The sequence below is a fragment of the Urocitellus parryii genome, chromosome 3 (genome assembly GCF_045843805.1).
Source record: "Urocitellus parryii isolate mUroPar1 chromosome 3, mUroPar1.hap1, whole genome shotgun sequence".
NCBI lineage: Eukaryota > Metazoa > Chordata > Mammalia > Rodentia > Sciuridae > Urocitellus > Urocitellus parryii.
This window is the reverse complement of record NC_135533.1, coordinates 22,762,745-22,786,554: the sequence shown is the minus strand read 5'-3', so window position 1 is coordinate 22,786,554 and position 23,810 is coordinate 22,762,745. Positions and strand designations below refer to the sequence as shown.

Here is a 23,810-nt window from a genome sequence, read left to right as displayed (position 1 = left end):
AGGCAGGAGGATTGCTAGTTCAAAGCCAGCCTCAGCAACTTAGCGAGGCCCTAAATAACTCAGCAAGATCCTGTCTCTAAATAAAATATAAAAAAGAGTTGGGGACTTGGCGTCCCTGAGTTCAATCCCTGCTACCAAATTTAAAAAAAAAAAAAAGAATTTTAATTTACTTGGAATGAACTTTTTTGTGGTGTGAAAATAATTTAATTTTCCTATACAGATCTATACTTGTCACAGCAACATGCATTATATAGCCTAACCCTATTGGTTGCATTGATCTGCTGTGCCAAGTCTGAAAAGATGAAATTTCCAAATATGCTTGGGATTGTTTCTGTGCTTTGATCTACTTGTCTCTACACTACTACATAATTTTAGCTTTATAATACCTTTTAATGTTTGTATAGAAAGTTCTCTCACCTTCTTTTCAGAATTGACTTGACTCTTGTGAAGTTTTGTAGAACTGTTAGGTTTTTGGTTGGAATTCTTTACTTGAGGAAATAAATAATTTTATGACATTGGCTTTTCTTATCTACAAATACAGAACATCTTTAGATTTGTTTAGAACTTTAGTTTCTCAATAACATTTCTATAATTGTCTTCAGGAAGGATTGCACATTATTTGTTAGGATTATTCCTGGGTATTTTTATATGTTAAATATTCTTAGGAAATTGATTCTCTTGTTTCCAATAATGCCTTAAAGTTTATCTATATTAATAACATTACATGTGTTTTCTTTTATTAGCATTTACCTGGAACATATTTTTCCTATCTTTTCAGTTTCTCTTTGTCTTTCTGTTTCAAGAGTGTGTCTTGTGAATACACTTAATTAGATTTAACATCAACAAAAATTTCTGATTATTTTTATCTTTTCCTGGAGAGTTAGAGTCACTCAAATTGAGTACTATTACAAATATGTATCTACATAACTTTCTTCTTTTTATGTCCTTTCAATTTGTTCCACTTTGTGAAATTCCTTTTTTTTTGCTGGGAGGGAGTGTGGTAGAGTGTGTGCTTAGTATGAACCATGTCGTGGGATTAATCTTTAGCACCAAAAAGAAAAAAAAAAAAAAAAAAACGTTTTTAAGTTTTTCAAAAACTCTGTGATTTAAGCATGCTAACTTATTTTGTAAATCTCTGTGGTTCCATGCAAAATGGAATGTCTAAGCCATACTGTGGTAGGAGGTTGCTGTTACATTGAAGTAATTTTATACTTGATGTAATTTCTACTTCTGCACCAGCATCATACCATTTTAATCAGAACAACTTTATAATAATTATAGCTTAATAATTTATAGACCAGACCCAATCCAGGTTCTTCTTCAGATATTCATGGTGTTTTAGCCTTCAAAATATTTTAAAAAATAACCTACACTAAACCTTATATTGATAAATGTAGTATACATATATGACTTTGTGTATTTATGTTTTTTGAACATTAATTTTATTAACATAAAATTAATAAAATTTTATAATTCTTCCAAAAAATTATTTTTGTTACTCTATGTATTTGAACATGTATGCTTACCAAAGTCTAAAAAAATTACCAATACCTATTCTTTCTCTCTGTGTCTCCAGGATCTTAAAATATTTTAACTCTTATTACCTACTTGCAAATGATATGCTATTGTTGTCCAGGACTTAAAATATTATTGTTACATAATTCTGGGGATAATATTCCCTGAGAATTCATAATCACAAGTAAGATCCACATGAGTTTAAGAGCTAAATTTATGTTAACTATGCATTCCAAGAAAATTAAACAAATAATTTAATTTGGAGTGGTCCCAGGTTGGCAGTGACCCTTAGGCAACTCAGAGAAATAAATACAAGTCATCTCTGGAGGAACTCAACTTAACCCAGGTCTCAAAGGATTTCCACACATAAATATTCAAAGGAAATGACATGCTCACAGATAAATAACACGAAGAAGAAAAAATGTACCACGAGAGAGAACAAGCAGAAACAATACACAGAAAAAAAAAAAAAAGACTCACAAAGTCTTCAGGTATTGAAATTACTTGACATGGGAATATAAAATAACTGTTTTATAAATTGAAAGAAACAAAAAAATAATTCTAAAATAGAAAAGAGATTTGGGTGTTTTGGACTTGAACAAGAATCAAAGAGAACTTCTAAAAATGAAAAATAAATACCATGTTGTATTGAGTACAAAACAGAATTGATTATAAGAAGGACCATCATTTTATGTGTCATCAAAAATACTGCCACTTATCATTAGAAGATGTCACTGCTTGTATGATACATCCTGATTTCAGAGATGTTAAAGTGAAAAAAAAAAGTTTCAGGATCAATGAACTGTAGCCATTGAAATTTAAAAATTAGCAGATCGATTAAATTGCAGAGTAAATCCAGCCGATGAGCAGAGTAAAGAAACAAATATTTGATACAAATAAATTTTGCAGCCCAGAGAGACAGTGAAATAGAAATACAACTGGATGGTTCAAAGTCATGGAGGACAACATGAGAAGGCCAGATATCTATCTAATCAAAAGTTTCAGAGGAAGGTAATGGAGAGAGACAAGGGAGGCAATGTTTTAAAATATAATGATTGAGAAATTTTGGAAACAGGGGAAAGAGAGCAATACCCAAATGAAACTAAATGATCCTGAAGCCGGAGAGAACAAAAGAAACCTGTACCTAGACGTATTATGTATCTGAAGAATACATGATAATAAAACTTTAGAACATCAAAGGCAAAGAGATCTTCAAAGCAACTGGTAATGGAAAAAGATCTCCTAAAAAACCCAAAGTGGACTAACTGATTAAATAGCAAAAATGGAAGCCAGAAGACTGTGGAATAATATTTTCAACGTGTTTTGAGAAAAAACAATAATCAACCAAGAAATTATACCCACTGAAACTCTTCCAAGAATGAGAGCAAAATAAAGAATCTCCAAATAAATAAAAACAGAGACTTTTGCTCAAGGAAAGTTTTATAAAAGAGACTTGAAGCAGATGGGAACACAATCCTAGATGTGGTACACCTCACAGGGGGAAGATGGAGAATGCCCGTGTTCTGAGGAATCTCAGGGGAAGGTTTGCTTACCTCTCAGGTGTCTGCCTGGCTTTGACCACTTTCTGGGATCTTTAAATACTTAATTTTGCGCCAAAGCAGTGATGAACTTAGTAAGTTGTTATTTTATATTTTATCCTGCATTTGAGTTGTTTCATTTGGACAGGATTGTTTAGGTATTTCATCTGCCCACCTGCAGGAAATACAAGTAAGTCTTCTGACAAAATTTCTTTAGAGTAGCAGGGCAACTTAGTGAGACCCTGTCTGAAAATAAAAAATAAAAAAGGCTGGGGATGTAGTTCAGTGGTTATGTGCCCCTAGGTCCAATCCCTAGTACCGAAAGAAAAAAAACAAAGTTCCTTTCGAATAAACCGGTTGACCTGGTGTCCATCTTTCCCATCCTCAGAGAATAACCTGCCTTCCTCTCATAAGCACATATACCAGCTCTATGTTTACCTTTGCCTGTAAGCTGTTTAAATTAATTGTCTACTTACCCCATTAGAAATATAAGGGCCAGAGCTGTGTTACTCTCTGTTTTACTCCCAGACCTCAGCAAGTGTCTGGCACATAGTAGGTGTTCAGTAGACATTTATTGTATAAATGATTAGTGAGTAATTATGAGCTAGAAGCCAATATAAGGTACTAGGTCAAGCACAGCAGTGGGTCTCTGCTTCAAATTTAGCCATTGAACGTGGTGCCTTTAAGGTTGGTGGATTTCCATTGAACTCTGTTGTCCAATATGGTAGCCATTCACCAACTGTGGCTATTTAAAATTTACCAGAATTAATTAAAAGTAAAAATTCATTTCCTCAGTCACACTAGCCACGAGTCAAGTGGCTAGTGGCTATGCCCTTAGATACTGATGGTGTAGAATATTTCCATTGTCATAGAAAGTTCCATTACATGTGCCATAGAATTCTCAAGAATTCTTAACTGCTTCTCTCTCTTTCTCTCTCTCTCTCTTGCTCTCCCTCTCATTCTCATTCTTTCTCTCTCTCTCCCCCATCCCTAAACCAAGTACAGGGATAGTTGTTTCATTGTTAGTGACTTAAAATGATGCTTTTGAACAAGAAGATGCTGGGTGCTTTCGGTGACTAGTACCATACCCACTCTTCTTTTAAATCCCTGAGCTATTCTTTACCAGTACATTCTTTTATTCCCATTGCCACTAAAGCTGCATGTTACTTGGGTGGGAAGAATAATTGCTTTCTTTTCTAGGTCCTTAAACCCTTTGCTGATGTTACTGTCTGGAGAGTTCCCAAAGCCAGGGTTCTAGGAGAGTTTGGCCCGTCTGAAGAGCTGACCCATGAAATAATGGAGTAGGGCAAGAGGGGTGGGGAGCAGGGCCTTCTATCAATAGAAAACCTCCCCTCTCTGCACACATGGCCAGTTAATTGGCCATTCTGGGAAAGTATGGATGGGGAGGGGGGTGCTTCTGAGAATCTCCGGTGACAGTTAAGTGGCCTTTTGTCTGCCCTCTGTGGAACAACTCTCTGTCTCTGTCTTTCCTGTGGATTTTCTGTTCGATTCATCATTTGCCATTCAGGCAGAATCTTTGCTTTGTCCTTCCAATATGATTGCCTTGTGTGCCGGCCTCGGCTTTATTCCTTCGACTCCCAGACCATAAAGGGGATCGTGTGGAGCTTCGGGCAGGACTGAGAAACAGACTCTACCATACGTGGAGAACTGTAATAATGACTGCAGTGGATCTCACGTTCAGCACAAAAAGCTCTACTTGTCCTAGCAGAATGGTGACTACCTGAAGATAGAGACGAGGGACCTTGACTGAATTTCTTCTCACGCAGTGTATATAGTTCCTTTGCTCCCCTCTCCATTCTCTTCTCTTTCCCTCTCCCCGTTGCAACCAGAGTACGGATCCAAAACACGGCTGCGACTAAGAGTGAATGCCCTCGAAATAATTCATCACCTTGCGCAGGCTTCGCCAGGCCACTTCACCGGGGCTGTCTCATCTAATATTCCCCAAAGCCCCGTGAGTAGGTAGGGGACCTATTATTAACCCCATCTGACCTATTATGAACCCCATGAGATTGGAGAGACTGGCTAGGTAGCCCTATATCTTTTCGAAGGGACCTGAGCACCGGGTTCTCTGTCCTCTTTCCCTGGACATGATGGATTCGATGGTCACTGAGAGGCTGGCCCCAAACTCCCTTCTCCCTGAGAGGAAGGAAAAGCTGAGGGCCTTGTCTTCTTCCTTCTCTCGCTACCCTTCCTAGGAGATGATTGGCCTAGGGAGAGGAGGCTGGGGAATTGGCCTGGCTCTCCCCAGGTGGGAGCCACATGCTGGGTTCCCCAGAGTCTAATGCTCATTCTTGGGCCGCGGCTGCTGGCATTAGGTGCTGTGCTCTTCTGAGGCCTGGGCCATGCCCGGGTGTGAAGAAAGTCCCTGAAGCTTCCTGGAGGAAGAAGCATGCCGGGTGTCCCCAGAGGAGGGACTGGCAGGCAGATACTCCTGGTCTTCAGCATTATGCTGGCAGCAGCTTGGGGCCAAATGAATTTTACAGGGTAAGTGGCTACTCCTTGGCAGGAGGAAGGGCTGACTGTGAGCCAGGGCACCCAGGTGTCAGTCCCCATGTGTGTTTGTGGGTTTGTGTGCTGGTGGAGGGGCTGTCCTGTTGGGATGGGATCAAGGCAGAAACATCAGGACTTTGGTTTCCATCCAGAACCTAGATGGGGCTTCCACCTCCCACTCTCCTGTTCCAGAGGGGGGCAGGCCACTCTGTAGCCTTCTCTACCCCTCTGTGTTTTCCAGAGACCAGGTTCTTCGAGTTCTGGCCAAAGATGAGGAGCAGCTTTCACTCCTCAGGGATCTGGAGGGCCTGAAGCCCCAGAAGGTGAGGACGGCCCTGGACTCAGGAACACCCCCTCCTGAGCAGCTTGCAGCTAGGCTACCTGTCCTCCTCCCCCATCCACACCTGCCCTCCTGAGGTCTCCACCAGTGATCACTGGAAAAATCAAATGTGGCTCCTCTTCAGGAAAGGTTGGGGACACTTGCCCACGAGGTTGGGTGGCCTAAAGACTGTAGCTTTCTTTTCTTCTCTGTCTTGGATGGCGGGGGTGGGGGGGCGGGGGGGACACGACTGTTGAGCAGATTCCCAAAGACAGCCGGAATGTCCTAAAGGCACTTGGGAGGCACAGATGTCCCTGGTGGGATGCCATGCAGCATCAAGTGTGGACACATCTGCTTCTCGACTGAAACGGCTTAGCTTAACAAACCTGATTTTATTTGGGTTCATCCTCGTCAGGCCGAGCATTTGTTTCTGAGAACATTTGCCCTCTACAAGTTTTCAAGATGGGAAACATTTTCTTTGTCAATTATAATAGAAGGGTTTTTGTTGAGGGCTGTTGAAGCAATCATAGTTCTGGAAGTGGCCCAAAGCCCTTGCTCTTATATTTGTATGAGTGTCCCCATCAATGAGGACTTATAACACTTTATAAGTCCCTACATTTTACAAATTGAAAACCAGATGTAGGACATGGGGCTCCAGATTAAACCTCTCCTGCTTCTCCAGGGATCAGGAGCAGGGAGCAACGAGGCCTCCCTCTTCTGACCTGGGTTCTTGTCCGTGTTAATGTCTCATGTTTAGGAACTTGGGGGCACTGTGAATCCAAGCAAAGTTGCAATGGGTGAGAGGCTGGGAAACAGAGGTGCTTGGAGGTAGGGAAAGAAGCTTAGCAATGTGTTTATTGGTTCTGGTCTTTCTGGTCACCTGGGTTTTCCTTATGGAACTGCAGTCCTTTGAAATATTAGAGAAAACCATTTGGCTTTCAGGGCACCTACAGGATTGTGTAAAGACAGGCAACAAACACACCTGTTTTCATTTCCATTGTGAACAAGGTGGACTTCTGGCGTGGCCCAGCCAGACCCAGCCTCCCCGTGGATATGAGAATTCCTTTCTCTGAACTGAATGACATCAAAGCTTATCTGGAGTCTCATGGCCTTGCCTACAGCGTCATGATAAAGGACATCCAGGTGAGGTCCCACCCTGGCACTGTGGCAAAGGTCTTACCTTCCCCATGGGTTTCTGGTTGGGGCCCATCACAGAGGAAAAACGTTCAAGCTGAAAGCTGACATTTTGCTTCCGGATCTCCATCTGCATGTTTGTGAACATGCCATGGAAGGAATTAAATTGCACATTTCTCAGGGAAAATGTAAACCTAGGACAGAATTCCCTGGGTGGGGAGTTCCCATAGTGGGTAAGGATGCTGTGGATGGGTCCTCTTAGGGAAGAATTGGCAGCTAACAGCAAAGAATGGAGACCACAGGAAACAGCTTAGGTCTTTTCCTAAGCGCCTCTGATGGCTTCCTTTGTTTTTCTGACTGTCCCCCACTGTCCTCATTGTGTCTTAGCCATGCAATACCAGGGGGGATTCCTTTACTCCAGAGGAGCGCTGTGAGCCCTGCCATTCATCCCTGCCGGCTGCATCTCTGTGCAGGGCTGTCTGTGTGGGCTTCTCTCCCAGGCAGGAACAGCTCTGGGTGAATGGATGCAGGCCAGACCTAGGATAGGGCAAAAGGAGCCCTCATCCCAGGCAGCCCTCAAACTCCCCGACCCCACTTGGTGCCGAACCTTTTAGCCACTCTTCTGAACTTGCAGGAAATTCTATTTCAACTGTTCTGTCTTCAAGGATTTCGCTAAGCCTCTGAGCTGTACCCTTCTGCCCGGGCTTTACTGACTGCGTACCTGCGGAATTGTATCCACAGATTCATTCCCAGCCATGTTGTTCTGCACGGATCTTCTCGAGGACCCTGAGTGTGGGAACACGGAGCCTCCCAGAGCGCACACACTTGACACCGCATGCCAAGGGATAAACGCATTAAGCGGCATTCCTTTCCCATGCGAGCACAGGGCTGGGGCACTTGGGTCCATTCAAAGTCCTTTATCCCTCCTCAGGCACATCTGTTTCCCGCTCAACATGTGGGGGTGGGATGTTTCTCTAATTAAATCCCCCACAAACAAAATAGGGGAAACTTGCACAGACAAAAGAGGCTACCACATCAAAAGAAATAGAACTTAATTCCCATTTTTAGCTCATGCCTCTATTTTGAAGTTCGTGTTTCCCTGCTTCTGCCTCGCCCTGGGAACCCCGCAGCATTTGGCAAACAGATACGCAGAGGCTTGAAAATTTTTCTGTTGATTTCTGCACATCGGGGACAGTCCCAGAGTCACCTCCGAGTCTCCCCATTGCCCCCCTCTGGAGCTGGTCCTCTGCATTCTTCTCTGCCCCAGGCCCTATCCCCCTGGGGCTTTACATTCCCAGGAAAATGTCCCCTCACCCCATCTCTCTCCACCCTACCCAGCCTGGCAGGATTCTCATTCACCAGCTCACTCTCTGCAAAGCATCACTCTCCCAATGCCATCCTTGAGGTCACTCTGTGGCTTAGAGGGTGCTGGGGGTGGGGAGAGGCTGGTTGATTTGTGGTGATGATGGTGATTTGTGGGGAGGGATCCAGGAGAGGACGGCTCAGAGGTGCTGACAGGACCGCAAGGGCTTTGCACCATTCAGGTTGTTGGCCACCAGATTTATTTCAGATAATGACACAAATGCCTGATTTTTCTGTCTGTTCTGTGGATCATCTCAGCCCCAGCACTTGGCATAGGGTCCCCTACATAGTGAGCCCTCGGTAATTGTCTGCAGAATGAATTACTCTGTTGGCAGGTTCAGGACCGGCTTGGGCAGAGGGTCTTTATTGACACATTGTCTTTTGTCTCCCTGGTCCCCTCCCCTCGTGCTCCTCTGGGTTCAGTGGCATGCATCTTTACCCCCTCCCCCCCCCCCACCACTTAGTTGGGGCTTCAATCAATGTTCATTGAATTAATGGATGTGAGGAGGAAAGGAAAAAGGAGAAGGTGTGTTGGGTGGCCAGGGCCAGGCTGAGAGGGAGCGTCAAAGTCCTTGCTGCAGGCTTAGGCTAAAGCTCAGGGGATTTTTGAGGAAGGAAAATTCTCCCCTTCCCCTGGCTCTGCTTGGGAAGGATGAGGTGGGCCTGTTCACTCCACCCAGAGACACAGAGATGCCTACTGTGTGCTGAGAATTGGGCAAGGTGCTGAAAATAAGGAGATTTAAAAATCCAGCACTGTTTCCAGGGGAGCTGGAGAGCGTGGGGGATGGGAGGGAGGGAGTTAGCGGTGATTACAATGGAGTGGTTGGGAGCGCTGGAGTGAGAGCAGGTTGCCATGGGAGCAAATACAAGAGGCACTGCACGTCGCGGTGCTGAGAAGGCGGTAATTACTGTGTGGCTGAAGAGAAGGGAAGGGGGGCTGGGGAGAAGGGAGCCCCCCCCTGATTGCGGCTGAGGCCGGACCCCATCCTCCGCCCTGAGCATAGGTCAGGATTTTTTTTTTCCCCCGGAAAAATGGTGGGGGAGACTTCGGAAGGGCTTTGACACCATCAGATTTGCATTTCAGAAAAACCACTCTGACAGTGACAGTGTTGAGTCAGGGACAGGGCCAGGGAGAGACTGACAGGCAGGAGGGTGGTGAGGAAATTGCAGTGGGCCAGGCAAGAAATTATCTGATTCCGAGTGAGCTCTATTTGCATTTAATTTTTCTTCACCTCCTCGTTCCTTTCAGCCCTTGGTGTTTTTTTTTTTTTTCCTTAGGATGAGTCACCATGGAAAAGCTTCACTTGAGCAATCAGCTCTGTGGATTTTAATGGCTTTTTTTCTGATTACAAAATTAATAAATATTCATGTTAGATAATTTGAAAAATAGGGGAAAAGCATAAGAAGAAAACAAAAATCACCCATGCTCTGACCATCTAGATGGGAATACAATTTAGTGTAAATATTGCCTCACCAATTTCCTCCTCTCTCCTGGATCATTTCCATTAGCATACAAATGGAGAGTTATTTATCCCATCTTTAAAAATCCTCTCTTGATCCCATCCCTTGCCCCTCCAGCCATCACCCCAATTCTCTGCTTCTCCATAGGGTAAAACTTCCAGAAATGTTGACTTTTTATACTTGTCCGGCCTCCTCATCCCCACCCGGATTGTTCCCCCTTATACACCAAAGCTGCCTCCCATAATGGCACCCAGAACACTAGGTTCAGCTCAGTTGTCAGCTCTCAGGATTCATCACGACAGGCACATCTGGTCCAGCTGTTCCCTGCATCAGGCCTCTTCTCTGGGCTTCCAGAACACGGCTCTGTCCTGGCTCCCTGGTTGTTCCTTTGTCCATAGCTGTCCTGTTTCCAGCTCTGTCCTTGGACTTCCCCTCCATTCCCTCCTCCAGGATCATGGCATCACATCCCTTCAACCTCCTCCCTTATTATGTTTCAGCCAGTGCCTCTTCCTGAACTCCCCTGCTCACCATGTCCATTTGGTGCCCCATGAGCATCTCAGGTCCAAACCAAGCACCCCCAGCCCCACCTGCTCCTCCACAGCTGTCCTCAGCTCAGGAAACAATGTTATCATTCTTCCAGTCACTCAGGCAAGAAACTTAGTCACTGTTAATTGTGGTGGATTGGATGTGGGGTGTGAGAAAAGAACAAAGTCTTATTTCAAAAGTTCCCCTTCTTCTCATCCCCTTTCCCAACTCCCTATCTCCTCCCCCTGCTCCACTCTTTTCCTTGGCATTGAACACTTCATCACGTTGTCTACAATCGACTTCTTTATCTCGTTGGTGTTCTGCATTCCTTGCTAGACTGGAAGCTTTATGAGGCAGATGGTGTTCTTTGTTGGCTGCCATGTCTTTAGTGCCTAGCACATAGGATATGATCAACAAAAACATGTTTGCTGGAAGGAAGGGTTTCAAATGGGAAGATGCTGTTGGTTGGTGTGGGGGTGGGTGGCACTCTAAAAGAGGAGAGGGTGACAGTAGGAGGATTACAGAAAGCAGGGAAGAAGGGACAATCATGGGCAAGACTCAGAGGGAGAATCAGAGTCTGACTATGTCAAGGGGGCAGGGACACAAGAGGATCCAGGCTGTGCTGTTGGTGCTACTCATCCAAGTGACCAATAGTGGGACTATGTGCCATCCAAACCTGACAGATGCCATATTTCCTCTGGAATCCAGATTTTCTAAGTCGTTTTTTTTTTTTTTTTGGCACTAAAGATTAATGTTGGGGTGTTCTACCACTGAGCTATACCCCAGCATTTTTATTTTTATTTTGAGAACAGGGTCTTGCTAAGTTTTTGAGGCTAGCCTCAAATTTGTGATCCTCCTGCTTCATTCTTCCGAGTAGCTGGGATTACAGGCATGCACCCGCTTAGCCATGCCTTATAACGATCCATGACCCCAGGAATAATTATTGTCTTTATTATCATCCTCGGCATCTTCATCATAGCCAGCATTTGTTGGCATTGGCTACATGCCTAGCAACATATAGTAATCCTTCTAATCCTCATGAGAACAATTTTAAAGCATGTGCTAACATATGCAATAACATGATTCTTGTTTCATGAGGGGAAACTGAGGCACAAAAAGTTAATAATTTGCCAAAGTTAGCAATAGTGTCAGGGTCTAATCTGAGGCAGCCTGGTTCTGGGACCTGTACTCTGCCCCTGCAGATGGCCTCCTCGGCAGTAATGAGGTGTTGAAACTTTGCTCTGTGATCAATGAAGTTGTGGGGTCCCTTTTAAAACATCAGATCAGGAGCCCCTTCCCATGTACGTTGTCTGTGGACTGTTCAGGATGTTGGCCATGTAACAGATACAGGCCTAACTGAGAAAGTCAGGAACAGTCAGTGCGGAGCTCCCCACCAGGTCCCATGAGCTGCGGCCGTGTATGTCTGGGGTCGGAGCTCTGTGACAGCGGTCTGCCTCAGTCTCTTCCTCTCCCCCACCCTGGGGGTGCTGTTCTTTGCCTAGTGCCCCCATCCCCCCTTCCCTTGTCATAAGTTAGCTAACACCAAGGTATTACTGCCCCTGTCTGGTTATGGCTTCCAGGGAGGCAAATGGCTAATCTGAGTTTCTTCTTCTTTTTTTTTTTTTTCCTGAGGAGTCTGACAGGGTTTTAACAGGCATCCTGAGCCTGTGGTAAGGCCACATTCTTAGCTCTCCTCTGTCTCATCCCCTTCCCTGGGCCCTAGGAAGGGAGCAAACATCTGTGCAGTTTTCAGGCCAGGGTAGATTAATGTTCCTGGAATTGGGGCCCAGCTGCGAGGGCCTGAACATTCCCAACTCCTAAGAGGGTGTCACATCCATTCACAAGCCTGGGAGGGTGTTTGGAAAGCTATTTGCAGTTTGGTGCCGATTTCCATTTGCCTCCAAGCTGTTTTATGGAACAAGGGATGACCTCCTGGGAGCTGTGTCTGTTCCTGGCTGCAAACTGGGCCCTCTGGTCCTTTCCTCCCAGTTTCTTCTCCTGCCTTCCATACCCCGCACCCACCCCTTCATGCACTCCACCAGGCCCTTGGAGATTAGACCTCCAGGCCCCACAACTTCATTCCCATGAGGCCAGAGTGGGGACCAGGCTACCCTGGCCCAGCTGCTGTCCCCCTTGCAGCTGCTCACCCAGCTGGTAGCACCAGTCCATAATGGTGGGCACACATCACGGTCACGGTGGGCCTGCCCAGAGATGGGTGGATTTTCTGGGAAGAAGACACAGTCTCTTTGTTAGAGCTTCCCAGGGTGGTGCTCCTGAGTAGCCATTGAGAGCTCCTCCAGCCATGTCTAATTTAACCAGTAATCCCAGTTTTGCCCAACTGGGAACCAAAGACAAGCCAGCTCAGCCATAGAAAACAGCAATTACGTTGCCTAGCATGTGGTCAGTGCTCAAACATAAAGTAAAATGATCCCCAGGCATCAATTCCCAGGTCCTTTTGAAATCTCTGAACTTGAGAAAGCCATGAGCAAGTGGACAGGACCCTCAGAGCTGAGTGCGTCACTGGATGGCAGCCCATCTGTCGCAGGGGAGGAGGGGACCCTGTCTCTCAGCCCAGTGAAGACTTTGCTGCTGTTACCTCATATTAACCATTAGAGCTTTGGATTTTGATATTATTTATTCATTTAATAATTCTTACTTATTAATCTAATATAAGCACATGGCCAAAATGTAAAAAATAGAGAAGAGAAAACAAATTGCTTGAAATCCTAATTTCTTCTTCTAACAGGCATTGTTAATATTCTGGTGGATTTTTTTTTAAAGTGTCTTATTTTCCTGTACTTGGGGTTACTTCATTTTTCATCATTAAAACAAAACACTTTTTAATTGTAAGAATAATGTGATGCAGTTTTTAGCTGTTATTAACATTTTGCCCATTTGTGTTCTCTCTCCTCTCTTTCTGTATTCATACACACAAACACACACACACACACACACACACACATATACACACATATACACAGGTGCACACAGAGATACACGCATCTATGTATATAAGTTATCGTTGCCCTTTAGTTTGGCTAGCTAGCCTAAGAAACCTGAGGCTAGGAAACAGAATAGCTCATTCTTTACTTACCTCTGCCACTTGTTAGTTTTGCCATTAAGTCTTGTCATCTCTTCAATCTGCTTTATCTCTGAAACATGCAGAGTTAATACCTGCCCTGGCATCTGGTCAAGTGAGATCATGGGAATAAAGATGCTTGGTAAACCAAAAGGCTCTGGTCCAAATCTAGGCATTTTCAAGACTCATTTGTGATCCAGAGCTGCAAACCAGGGGCACCTTTGGGTTGATGAGGATGTGATCAACACCCTCTGTGGCAGGCACTTCCCATAGGCACGTCAGTCAGTTCTGAATCCTGGGGTGACTTAGTCCTGGGTACCAAGATAAGGGTATGAGTTTGGATGAAGGGCACCTGTCCATCTCACTGTGACCCAAGGTGGAAAAGTGTCCCGGGATGATATAGGTGGTCTGAGCAGTGAATAGTCAACTTGCCTGAATGTCCTCCCTGTGGTCAGTGGGAAGTGCCACATCAAGGTTGAGTGCCAACTCTAAACTGGTATGCAGGATGTTGTTTTTTTCTCACCTATGCTTGTGTTTATTTAAGAGGCGGTCAACATGGTGAATGAAAGACCGTTGACACTTTAGTGGTGATTTGGACTGGCCTTGTCATACCTGACTTTCCAAATGATTTGGATACCAGTCATCCACGCTACTTCCTGGGGGTAGAGTCAATGTTGGGGGTCTGCTCTCCCTAGGGTTCCCCAGGGTTCAGCTTGGGTTCTGATTCAACAGAATGTTTATAAAGGGAAAGAGTAGACGATGAGCATCTTTTCTAAAACTCCTTCCTATCCATTATTGCATTTTATTCTGCGAGGTAACAAGGCAGACATTGCTGTCCTAATTTTCAAGGTTAGAAAAACTAAAGCCAGCAAGTTCCACAGTGAGCTGGTGGCAGAGGCAGGCTTAAAACCTAGCTCCCCAGACCACCTTGCCCCGTGCTCATTGGGAAGTAGCAGGGTGGATGGCGGTACCCGAGTCCCCAGCCCCCTCCTCACCTCCTGCTGCAAGGTGCTCGCTCACAGTGGCTCATTTCTCTGTGTCGATGCTGTCTTTCTGTGTGGCCGGTCCAGGCTGGGCTCAGGAGAGGCACAAGGACCTTCTCTGCCCTCCAGTGTGTGCTCTCATCTCCTAGGTGCTGCTGAACGAGGAGAGAGAAGCCATGGCGAGATCGCGCCGGCTGGAGCGCAGCACCAGTAGCTTCAGCTACTCCTCTTATCACACCCTGGAGGAGGTAGGCCTGTCTGGTCCAGCTCTGGACTCTCTCTTGCCTCTGGGCTCCTTGGATTCTCCAGACTCAGGCAGAGACCAATGAAGGTGCTGGAGTCTATGAAAAACTGTGAACTTGGGGAGTGAAGAGTAGATATTAGGTGAACATCTGTTGGGCAGTCAGCTTAAATGGGATCCAGAAGCCAGTTAGAGGGGACTACAGTTCAATAGGATGATCCTAAGCAGGCACAGAGCAGAGTAAAAGGTCTATACTGGGCAGAACACTAAGGTCGGTGGAGGGTGCCTCCAGACCCTTTTCTCTGGCTAGGGATCAGGGATCTCTACCTTTCCATGACCAGTCCTGGTGTTCAGGGGCACTGTGGGTATGGGCAATTGAGGGCATAAGGAGCAAGAAGCCAGTCATACTTGTAGAATCAAACAGAGTCGCCTTGGAGAAAATTCATGATCACAGTGACAGCCAGCTAGAGCCAAGTGTGACTGGTGGTGACTTGTTTGTAAAGCAGAATCTGCAAGGAAGGCACAGAAATTCCCACTCCAGAAAGAAATGCAAGGTCCACTTACTATTTTGCATGTAAAAGACATGGCCTTATTGATAGCATCCACTCTGTCACTGTTATCACTTTTCCCACATCACAAGCCCTTTAATAGAGGAGACATTTTATTTTCTTATATTTCTTAATCATATTTACTGAAAGGATAAGAGAATGGATTTATATAGCCTACAACTATTTATTGATGCTAAAGATAAAGATAAACAGGAACTCTGCCTTCAAAGAACTTAGAATGTAAAAAGAATAATAAGTTTTTTTTTAAAAAAAGATACTACAAGGTCTGTGGATCCCTCAATCGGAGAATGGACCAAAGGATGAAGGCATGAGAGAACTTTCAACAGAGAGAGCCATGTGGGGATTTGAGTAGGCTCAGCACATGCTGTCCTCCCAGGCAAAGGCATAGCTCTGCACAGGGATGAGGAGCCCGCCAATCCAGCTAGACTACGACTCACTGTCCTTAATTCTTAGAGCATCTTCAATTCCAGTTTTTAATCTGGATCCTTTTAGACTCTCAAAAGAGGTGGACAATGGAAAAGAGTGGGATGGGGGGAGGAGACTATTCAGAGACATCTTGGGGTTCACCCTTCTCTCAAGTTAACTGCCAGTCTGAGACTTCGTTCCTTTCAGATCTATAGCTGGATTGATAACTTTGTAGCTGAGAATTCAAATATCGTCTCCAAAATTCACATTGGCAACAGTTTTGAAAATCGGTCCATCCTTGTTCTGAAGGTAAAAGTTCTGTGTCAACTAGTGGACTCTTCAGTGACAGCCTCTAGCATAAGATCAAGCCTGTGTAGGCAGTGACTGGATGGGAGTTTTGGGGACAGGAAAGATGTGCGTGTTCCTGTCTTTGGGTGACTCATAAGCTTTGAGATATGGTATTCAGGGATCCACCCTTGTAGGTATGGGCAGGTGACAGTGCAGTGACCTTATCAGGAAGTAGTGGGAGGGTTGCTAAGGAGACGGAGCTGCAGAGTGGCCATTGTCACCTGGACTTGGGGTGGGAGTGTGGGTGAGTCAGTGTTCTTCCTGTTGCTTCAGTTGCTTTATCTGTTAAGAGGGAAAAGAGATACAGTAAGGGCTCATCTGACAATGATCAAAGTCATCTGGCTCAGATAGTTCCATGAACAGGCCTGAGTCTCTGGGGAAGCCTCCCAGCCCTTCACAGGGGCCGCTGGAACAGTGCTTGAGCACATTTGGCAACTGCAGTCCCCTTGATCATGAAGGAAGCAGCATAGGTGAGTGCAGAGTCCAGTGGAAAAGAGTTCTTAGGGCATGTCCCCAAGGGGACCAGATGCACGGGCCATGCAGGGCACTTGATGTCAGTGGTCAGGAAGGACAAAAGCTACTGCTCTCAACAATGTTCTGCTGGACATTTCTGAACAGCAATGTGGCCTCGTCTCACCTGGCCCTAGACTTCACCTGTTTCTGCTTCCACCCCTGACCTGGTGCTGCCCCAGACTCTGTAATGTGGTCTGAGACCTTGCTTTTCAAAGTGTGGCCCTTGCATAGCAGCGTCCACATCACCTGGGAGACTGCATTTTGTAAATGCTGACCCTCAGACCCTCCCCAGAACTACGGAATCAGAATCCTCATTTGAGTTTTTCCTGTCTCTAACCTTCACTTCCTGCTCTTCTCCCCTGGTGAGCCACCTAGGCGAGCCCACTAGGGCCCATAGACCAACCACAATGAGTTTATTGCCCATGTCTCCAACTCTGGCCCCTCTCCCAATCCTACAGACTCTAGAGACTGGATCACTGAACACACCCCTCAGGTATCCCACAGGCACCACAGATGCACATATGTATCTAAAATCGAAGCATATCATGTCCCCTTCTTTCCCTTACCCATTTTATCTGCCATCCCTTCACCACCCCTCTCTGCCCCCACCCCTCCACAAACACACAGACAGTGGCTTCCACTGAAATTGCCACTATCATTTTTCTCTCTCTCTCTCTCTCTCTCTCTCTCTCTCTCTCTCTCTCTCTCTCTCTTCTCTCTCTCTCTCTTTTTTGGTGGTGCTGAGGATTGAATCCAGGGCCTTGTACATATAAGGCAAGCACCCTACCAACTGAGCGATAACCCCCTGCTCTCAGTTTCTGATACCACCCTGGGGGATACATGTGCCCATTAAAGTTTGAGAAGCATTAGTCTTAAGACGCCCTCAATTCAGGGAAATTCTATGCTTCTAGATCACTTTGCCCTCCAAGAGGCCCACTGTGTAGCCAAAGACCCCCATACATGTGCACTTCATAGGCCATGGGCTCCATGGGTACACGCTCAGGTGTGTGCACCCCAACTCCCGCCCAGGCTGGCATATGGCACCATCCCAGGCAGTGAAGTTATATCAGGGGCCTCCTTCCAGGAAGCCCCAAGATGATACCATACTTGTCTTTGGTCAAACCTCCTTAAACCTCATTTGGGGCCTGGTTCTTTATCCCAGTTCAGCACTGGAGGTTCTCGGCGCCCTGCCATCTGGATTGACACTGGGATTCACTCCAGGGAGTGGATCACCCATGCCACTGGCATCTGGACTGCCAAGAAGGTCAGCAGGGACCTGCAGCCAAAGTGGAGCTGGAGCTGGGGTGGAGCTGGAGCAAGGGGGAGATGGGGGTTGGGGCTGGGGAGCTTTGAGGGTCCCTCTAGTTGAAGAAGTGGACTCAGTCACTTTGAATTCCAGTGCTCTATCCCCATCCCCTTTGAAACAGCTAGTATGTGCTCTGGCCTCTGGGAACACAGAGCCCATCTCTACTCTGTCTTCCAACTGTTTCAAATTTAAGACTGGTTCTGTGTGAGGATGTGCTTGATGACCTGATGCCATCTCCACTTGCAGCTGCTAGCTGGACAGATGTCCTGTTCTGTCTCTGAGGAGAGCCCAGCAGGGCCTCCCATCCCTCACCTTTTCTTGCAGATTGTCATTGAATTTGGCAAAAATGGCCTCCTGACGAACATACTGAAAGCCATGGACATCTTCATAGAGCTTGTCACCAACCCTGATGGGTTTGCTTTTACTCACAGCATGGTGAGGGCACCTGGGGAGTGTGGAGGAGGGGTCAGCCCTGGGGGAACCAGGGAAAAGTCACTGCGGCCTCTGGAGGCAGCCTCTTCAGGGTACCATAGCTCTGACTTCTTGCCCTTCAACCTCCTGACCAAGAAAAGTCACCACTGGTGACCTGTGATCAGTCCTCTCCCCAAACCTGATTTTAAGCACGCATCCTCGTCTGCAGTCTTGGCCCAGCCCCAGGCCAGCCCCACCTTGTCCTGGAGTTCTTCCCTTTGCTCCTTCCTGCCCCACCAGACTGCCCTTCATGGGCCAGAATATCAGCACACCCATCCCTGGGAGTGGGCCCAGTGAATGGGGTCACCTGATCTGGGCTTTCTCAGAACCGCTTGTGGCGGAAGAACAAGTCCAGCAGACCTGGCATCTTCTGCATCGGCGTGGATCTCAATAGGAACTGGAAATCAGGCTTTGGAGGTATGGAGATCTGTGGTCCTGGGCAGGGCTGGAGGAAGGAGTTGTTGGTCTCCCACACAGTCAGATTGTGTTGACTCATAACTTGAGGGGCAGGGCTATTGGAATTTGCTAATGTGCATGAGTCACGGTCAGGGACAGACAAGGACATACCTAAGATTGACCATAGGATGGGGAAGAAGTTGTATATGTGTGTCAAGTGAATACCTAGGCCAAGCTTTCATGGGGACATTGAAAGGAGCCTCCATCTCCTAAAGGAGGATGAACTGTAAGGTCAAGTCCTAACATGGCAGAAAATAGCCTAAGGAGGTATAAATGGTTTCACCCGTTGTCCAAAATCCAGAGTTTACAGTGTCCCCCAAGTGTCCCTGGCTTCTCTCTAGAGGGAACACAACACAAGGTCATGCTTCTGAACCCATTGTCCAAGAGCTGAGCTCACCCCTTGGGGAGATCAGAGAAGTAGTTCAATATAGAATGAACCAGGTCCTTATCATCCTTGCCTACTCAAGCCTAGTTTTCTTTTCTTTTCTTTTTTTTTATATGCCTAGTTTTTATTCTTGAGCCATTATTTTGTGACTGTGCTGGCAGGCTGGTGGGCTAGTGCCTACCTGCAGGCTGCGTGGACCCACTGCTGGGTGGGCAACTTTCTCCCAAGTTTCATGGTGCTCTTCCTTGACTGTCTCTCTCTCTCACCATGCCATGAGCGCAGGGACTAGATGAGGAAAGTGGGTTCTCCAGAGAGCCAAGAGACAGTACATGGACCCCAGAAATGCAGCAGAATAATGGGTGGGACGCTGGGGACAGCCGGGACAGCCTCCAGAGCACACACAGTCCTCAGTCCCCAGATGCGGTGTCCACATTCCACTATGGTGCAGGGTGGGTTTGACACCACAGGGGACAGTTCTATTACTGTTGATAAGCAGATCTCTAGGCTGGTGGCCAAACCAATGATGTAGACCATTTTAGATCTGGATGTCCATTGTCCTGAAAATCTAGCTTCTTAGGGGTCTGTTCTCATTGAAAACTAAGGTAGTTCTGAAGCACTGGGAGTGAGGCCTCTAACTCTCCTGGTAGATGTTGCCTGGGGGGTCTGAGCTCTGCATGTAACCACTGCTGTAAAGGAACACAACCATGTAAAATTAGATGTTTCCTTCTCCAAATGACCAGATGCTTGCCCTGGATGGACATCCATGGGAACCCCTCTGAACTAACTGCAGTTCAATGCCCACAGATCCTGGGGTAGCCCAGCTAGTAGAAAGACAAATTACCTCTTAAAGAAAATAACTTTTGTGGGTTTCTCTTATAGGAAAAAAAAATCTGTATATATACAATGTAAAAAAAAAAAACAATTAGGGAGAAAGAAACCCAGAGGGGCCAAAAAGCTCCCATAATCCCACTACCCAAAGATTACTGCTTTTAATAATTTACCATGTCCTTCCAGAGATTTCCCCTTGCTACAAATTACATTTTAGAGAAGGAAAAATAAATAGCTAATGAATCCATTAGCAGGTACTTGTGAAACAGGAAGGCTCAGAGGACCTTGACTGTGAACGTCAGAGAGGCAGGCAGCTAATTCCCATTTGGTCAGGGGAAGATTAGTTTATTCTGCTTAGCTCGAACCAGAACTAATGGCCTGAAGTGTTTCTCCATATTTGGGCAAAGCCACCTGGTCGTTGGCAGGGGAACTGCTTTCCCTGCGTGGGCTGCAAACACAGACAAAGCTCTCAGCCCGTCCCGCTCGACTCATCTGTTGGTATTTGTCATTCGTCAAGTGGAGCAGGTGCAGAAGCTGCAGGCAGACACAACAAACAGGGCCACTGTTAGCCAGCCTGGGGGCTGCCTCGCACCCCCTTGCTCTCTGCAGACATGTCCCTTTCTACCTGAGGTCCCCTATCCCAGGCCAGGACCAGCCAACCAAGAGGTGATGGGCTCCCCAGTGACAGAACGATCTCTGGGCAGCCTGTGACCAGAATTAGCGAGTTTCTGAGTTGGTGACTCAGGTGGGAAGATATTGTTTATGGCTTTATTATTGCCTTAATTTAATTGCTGCATCATGGGTTGTCTGGAGACTGTGCACTTTTGGAGAGGATAAATTTGCTGCATTCCTAGATCCTCATTTGAACTGGTCCTTGGGCCACCGTGCTGGCCCTGGGGGCAAGAGGGGTGCTCTGGCATCCTCATGAGACTTCAGAAGTTGGGGGGATCCCTAGCCTCTGAACCAGGCGTGAAGGCAGCTATTTTCGGGAAGAAAAAGGATAGGGGAACTGGGATGGCTCCTTGTCCATGAGACTGTAACCCACAAATCTTGACCAGCCTGGTTCAGCCCTCCACAATGTGGCTTTTGGTGAGGAGCACAGAGGAGTGGAAGAGGAAGGAAGGATGAGGGAGCAAAGAATCTAGGAGGAGATGGGAACAGATTAAAACTGTCAAAAAATCTATAGGGGGAGGGGAGGGTACAGCTCCTCTTTGTCATCTCCCCTAAGTAGGTCCTCAAGAAGAATTCCCAAAGACTTCTTGCATCTGTGCTTCCCAGTTCAGATTCAGGCAAATATGGGAATCTGCTTTCTTTTCCTGGCCCCCCAAGTCTATGGAGCTCCTGGGGCCATGTCTGTGGCAAAGCTTGAGCAGACTCTAGGTCTGAGCCCTCAACATCAGTGAAGCCAAGAAAGAGCAGCTGAAGGTGAAGCTGAGATTGGGGCAGAAACCCAGAGTTTCTCCTAGATGCATCTTCTGAGGCAGGCCTGCCTTTCCAATGGAACCACAGTCAGGTCTTACCTAAAGAACAAGCCAAGGGGGCTCCTTCAGTTTATAGAGTTGCTGGGTCATGATGTGGCTACAGTGCTCTGATGTATGAGACCAGAGTATGCAGCAATAACAAACACCCCTTCAAGTATTAGTGGCTTACTGAAGTAAGAGTTTGTTTTACATGAGCACAAAGTCTAATGTAGGCAGATGATTTCCATTAGCAGTTTTCATTCAATGGTAACAGAGGGATACAGGATGCTGCTTCTTTCTAGAATATTTTGTTTCTAATCAGAAGTGACACATCATTTTTGCTCATGTTTTCATTGTTCAGAAGTAGTCACATGACCTCAACCAAACTGCAGAGGAAACTGGGAGATATGAGGGAGCATGTGGGTGTTTTATGAGCCACAACCTGGAATTCCAACCCTTTGGATGATTTTATTTTACTTCTAGGAAATGGTTCTAACAGCAACCCCTGCTCAGAGACTTATCATGGGCCCTCACCACAGTCAGAGCCAGAGGTGGCCGCCATTGTGAACTTTATCACAAACCATGGGAACTTCAAAGTTCTGATCTCCATCCACAGTTACTCTCAGATGCTCATGTACCCTTATGGCCACTCTATGGAGTCTGTTTCAAATGAGAAGGAGCTGGTAAGATTGAGCTTGGGGGAGGAAGAGGTCCCTCCTCCAGGAAAATCCATATCTGGCAATTCCCAGGGGTACTGGCTCTCCTGAAACAACAGTCTGGATCAATGTGCCCTGTGGTAGGGAGGAGGGGGAGCTTGTTCTCATTCAAGTTCAAAGCTGGAGGTGCTGTGCTACCTTCTCACAAGAGCTATCTTCATGATCGACTTCTGGGACTCCTCAATCCATGCTTCTCACCACTGCTGAGGGTGCTGGGTTGTGTGGGGAGCCACTCTGAGCCCTAGCCTCTCACCCTCTGGCCGCCATCTTGCAGCACAGTCTTGCACAGGATGCAGTGAAGGCCCTGTACCAGGTGCACGGGATCCAGTACATTTTTGGCAGCATCAGCGCCACCCTCTGTGAGTGAGCCTCCCTGGCTACTGCCCTAGATGCCACATCCACCTGGGGATCAGGCAGGTGCAGGCTCTGGGCTGCCTGGCAGATCTGGTCAGCCACAGGGTAGTACTGTTAGAGCTAGCTGGGCCGCTCAGAGCTGCCTCCCACATCTGGAGAGAAGGGTGGACCGTGGTGCCCAGGCAGCTGGTTCTTTGCAGCAGCAATGCACAGCTCTCAGTGCCTGGCTTACAGCAAAGTTCCCTCAGGGGAAAGATGGCCTGCTGGCCTCTGGGGGCTTTCCTTTTGCAGGGGGAGAGATGGGCTGGGTAGGCAGGGTGTGGCCCAGGAGGAGGCCTGGGCCTAGAAGCTTAGTGTGGTCTGGGCTGGCTGGGGATTTGGTTCCCAGGGCCCACTTTCAACTCAGGATTCCTTTGACCCCTGTGACCATACTCTCTCCTTCCTTTGGGGGGCACTTGTTGGCCCTTTGGTTTGCAGACGTGGCCAGTGGGATCACTGTGGACTGGGCCTACGACAATGGCATTAAGTATGCCTTCAGTTTCGAGCTCCGGGACACAGGGCGCTATGGTTTTCTGCTGCCAGCCACACAGATCGTCCCCACAGCCCAGGAGACGTGGATGGCAATACTGACCATCATGAAGCATGCCCTGCATCACCCCTACTAGCAGCACTACTGGAGCCAGAGCAGGTGGGGGTCGCCCTCCTCCCCAAGGCCTGGGACTCCTGAAACCCAAGTTATATATATCCCCTCCCTGCACCCTCTCCCAGATCCCTAGGAAATAAATGCAAGTTTAAACAGGCTTCCCCGTCTCTAGTATTGGTTGCTACTCTTTTGGGTTCAGCATTAAATAGGGGACAGAGAGTTGCTCATGCCTAGGGACACTTCTTCATGCCACTGCTACCTTCAGGAACATGAGGGACTTGCAGGTTGTATCATTTCTTATTTTGGAATGTTCTCAGAGTCAAAAATTGAGACCTCACCCCTGGGAAGCTGCTAAAATACACATTGTCTCAGCAGTATTAACATTTTAACATGATGTGGAGGGAAAACGTTTGATCTAAAGGAGAGGATCTGTAAAGATGGCATTTCTGGGCCCTTGAGGAAGAAGTGGGTCCAGACAGGCATCCTCCGCCTGCTTCATTCCCCATAAAGAAGAGAAGGCAGGTGCGTATTTCAGAGGTGCCCACTCAGAGGATCCCACTAACCACGTAGCCCAATATGAACAAGTCACTGGTTTGTGACCATGGAACAATTACTCCAGGCCAAGTCATGTGTGAAGGCACATTTCTACAAGAAAATTAAAGGGGTGCTGTCATGAGAGCCTCATGGG

The 23,810-nt window shown here is 46.8% G+C and overlaps 1 protein-coding gene across 1 annotated transcript; it reads left to right on the top strand.

Moving 5' to 3' along the window:
* The first annotated feature begins 5,520 nt into the window (after window positions 1-5,520).
* On the top strand, window positions 5,521-23,109 carry Cpa5 (carboxypeptidase A5). Its single transcript, XM_026392808.2, has 10 exons — window positions 5,521-5,558; window positions 5,806-5,887; window positions 6,892-7,026; window positions 14,577-14,675; window positions 15,850-15,951; window positions 17,666-17,767; window positions 18,134-18,244; window positions 18,607-18,697; window positions 21,893-22,092; window positions 22,957-23,109. Exons 1-10 carry the CDS (start codon window positions 5,521-5,523, stop codon window positions 23,107-23,109), a joined length of 1,113 nt encoding a protein of 370 aa, XP_026248593.1.
* Window positions 23,110-23,810: the final 701 nt, after the last annotated feature.

Excerpts from the sequence above, each read along its gene's own strand:
- Cpa5 (XM_026392808.2), top strand. The coding sequence starts at position 5,521 with ATGCTGGCAGCAGCTTGGGGCCAAATGAATTTTACAGG. Across the intron at positions 5,888-6,891 it reads AGGGCCTGAAGCCCCAGAAG|GTGGACTTCTGGCGTGGCCC; the intron begins GTGAGGACGGCC and ends ATTGTGAACAAG. Across the intron at positions 22,093-22,956 it reads TTTCAAATGAGAAGGAGCTG|ACGTGGCCAGTGGGATCACT; the intron begins GTAAGATTGAGC and ends TTTGGTTTGCAG.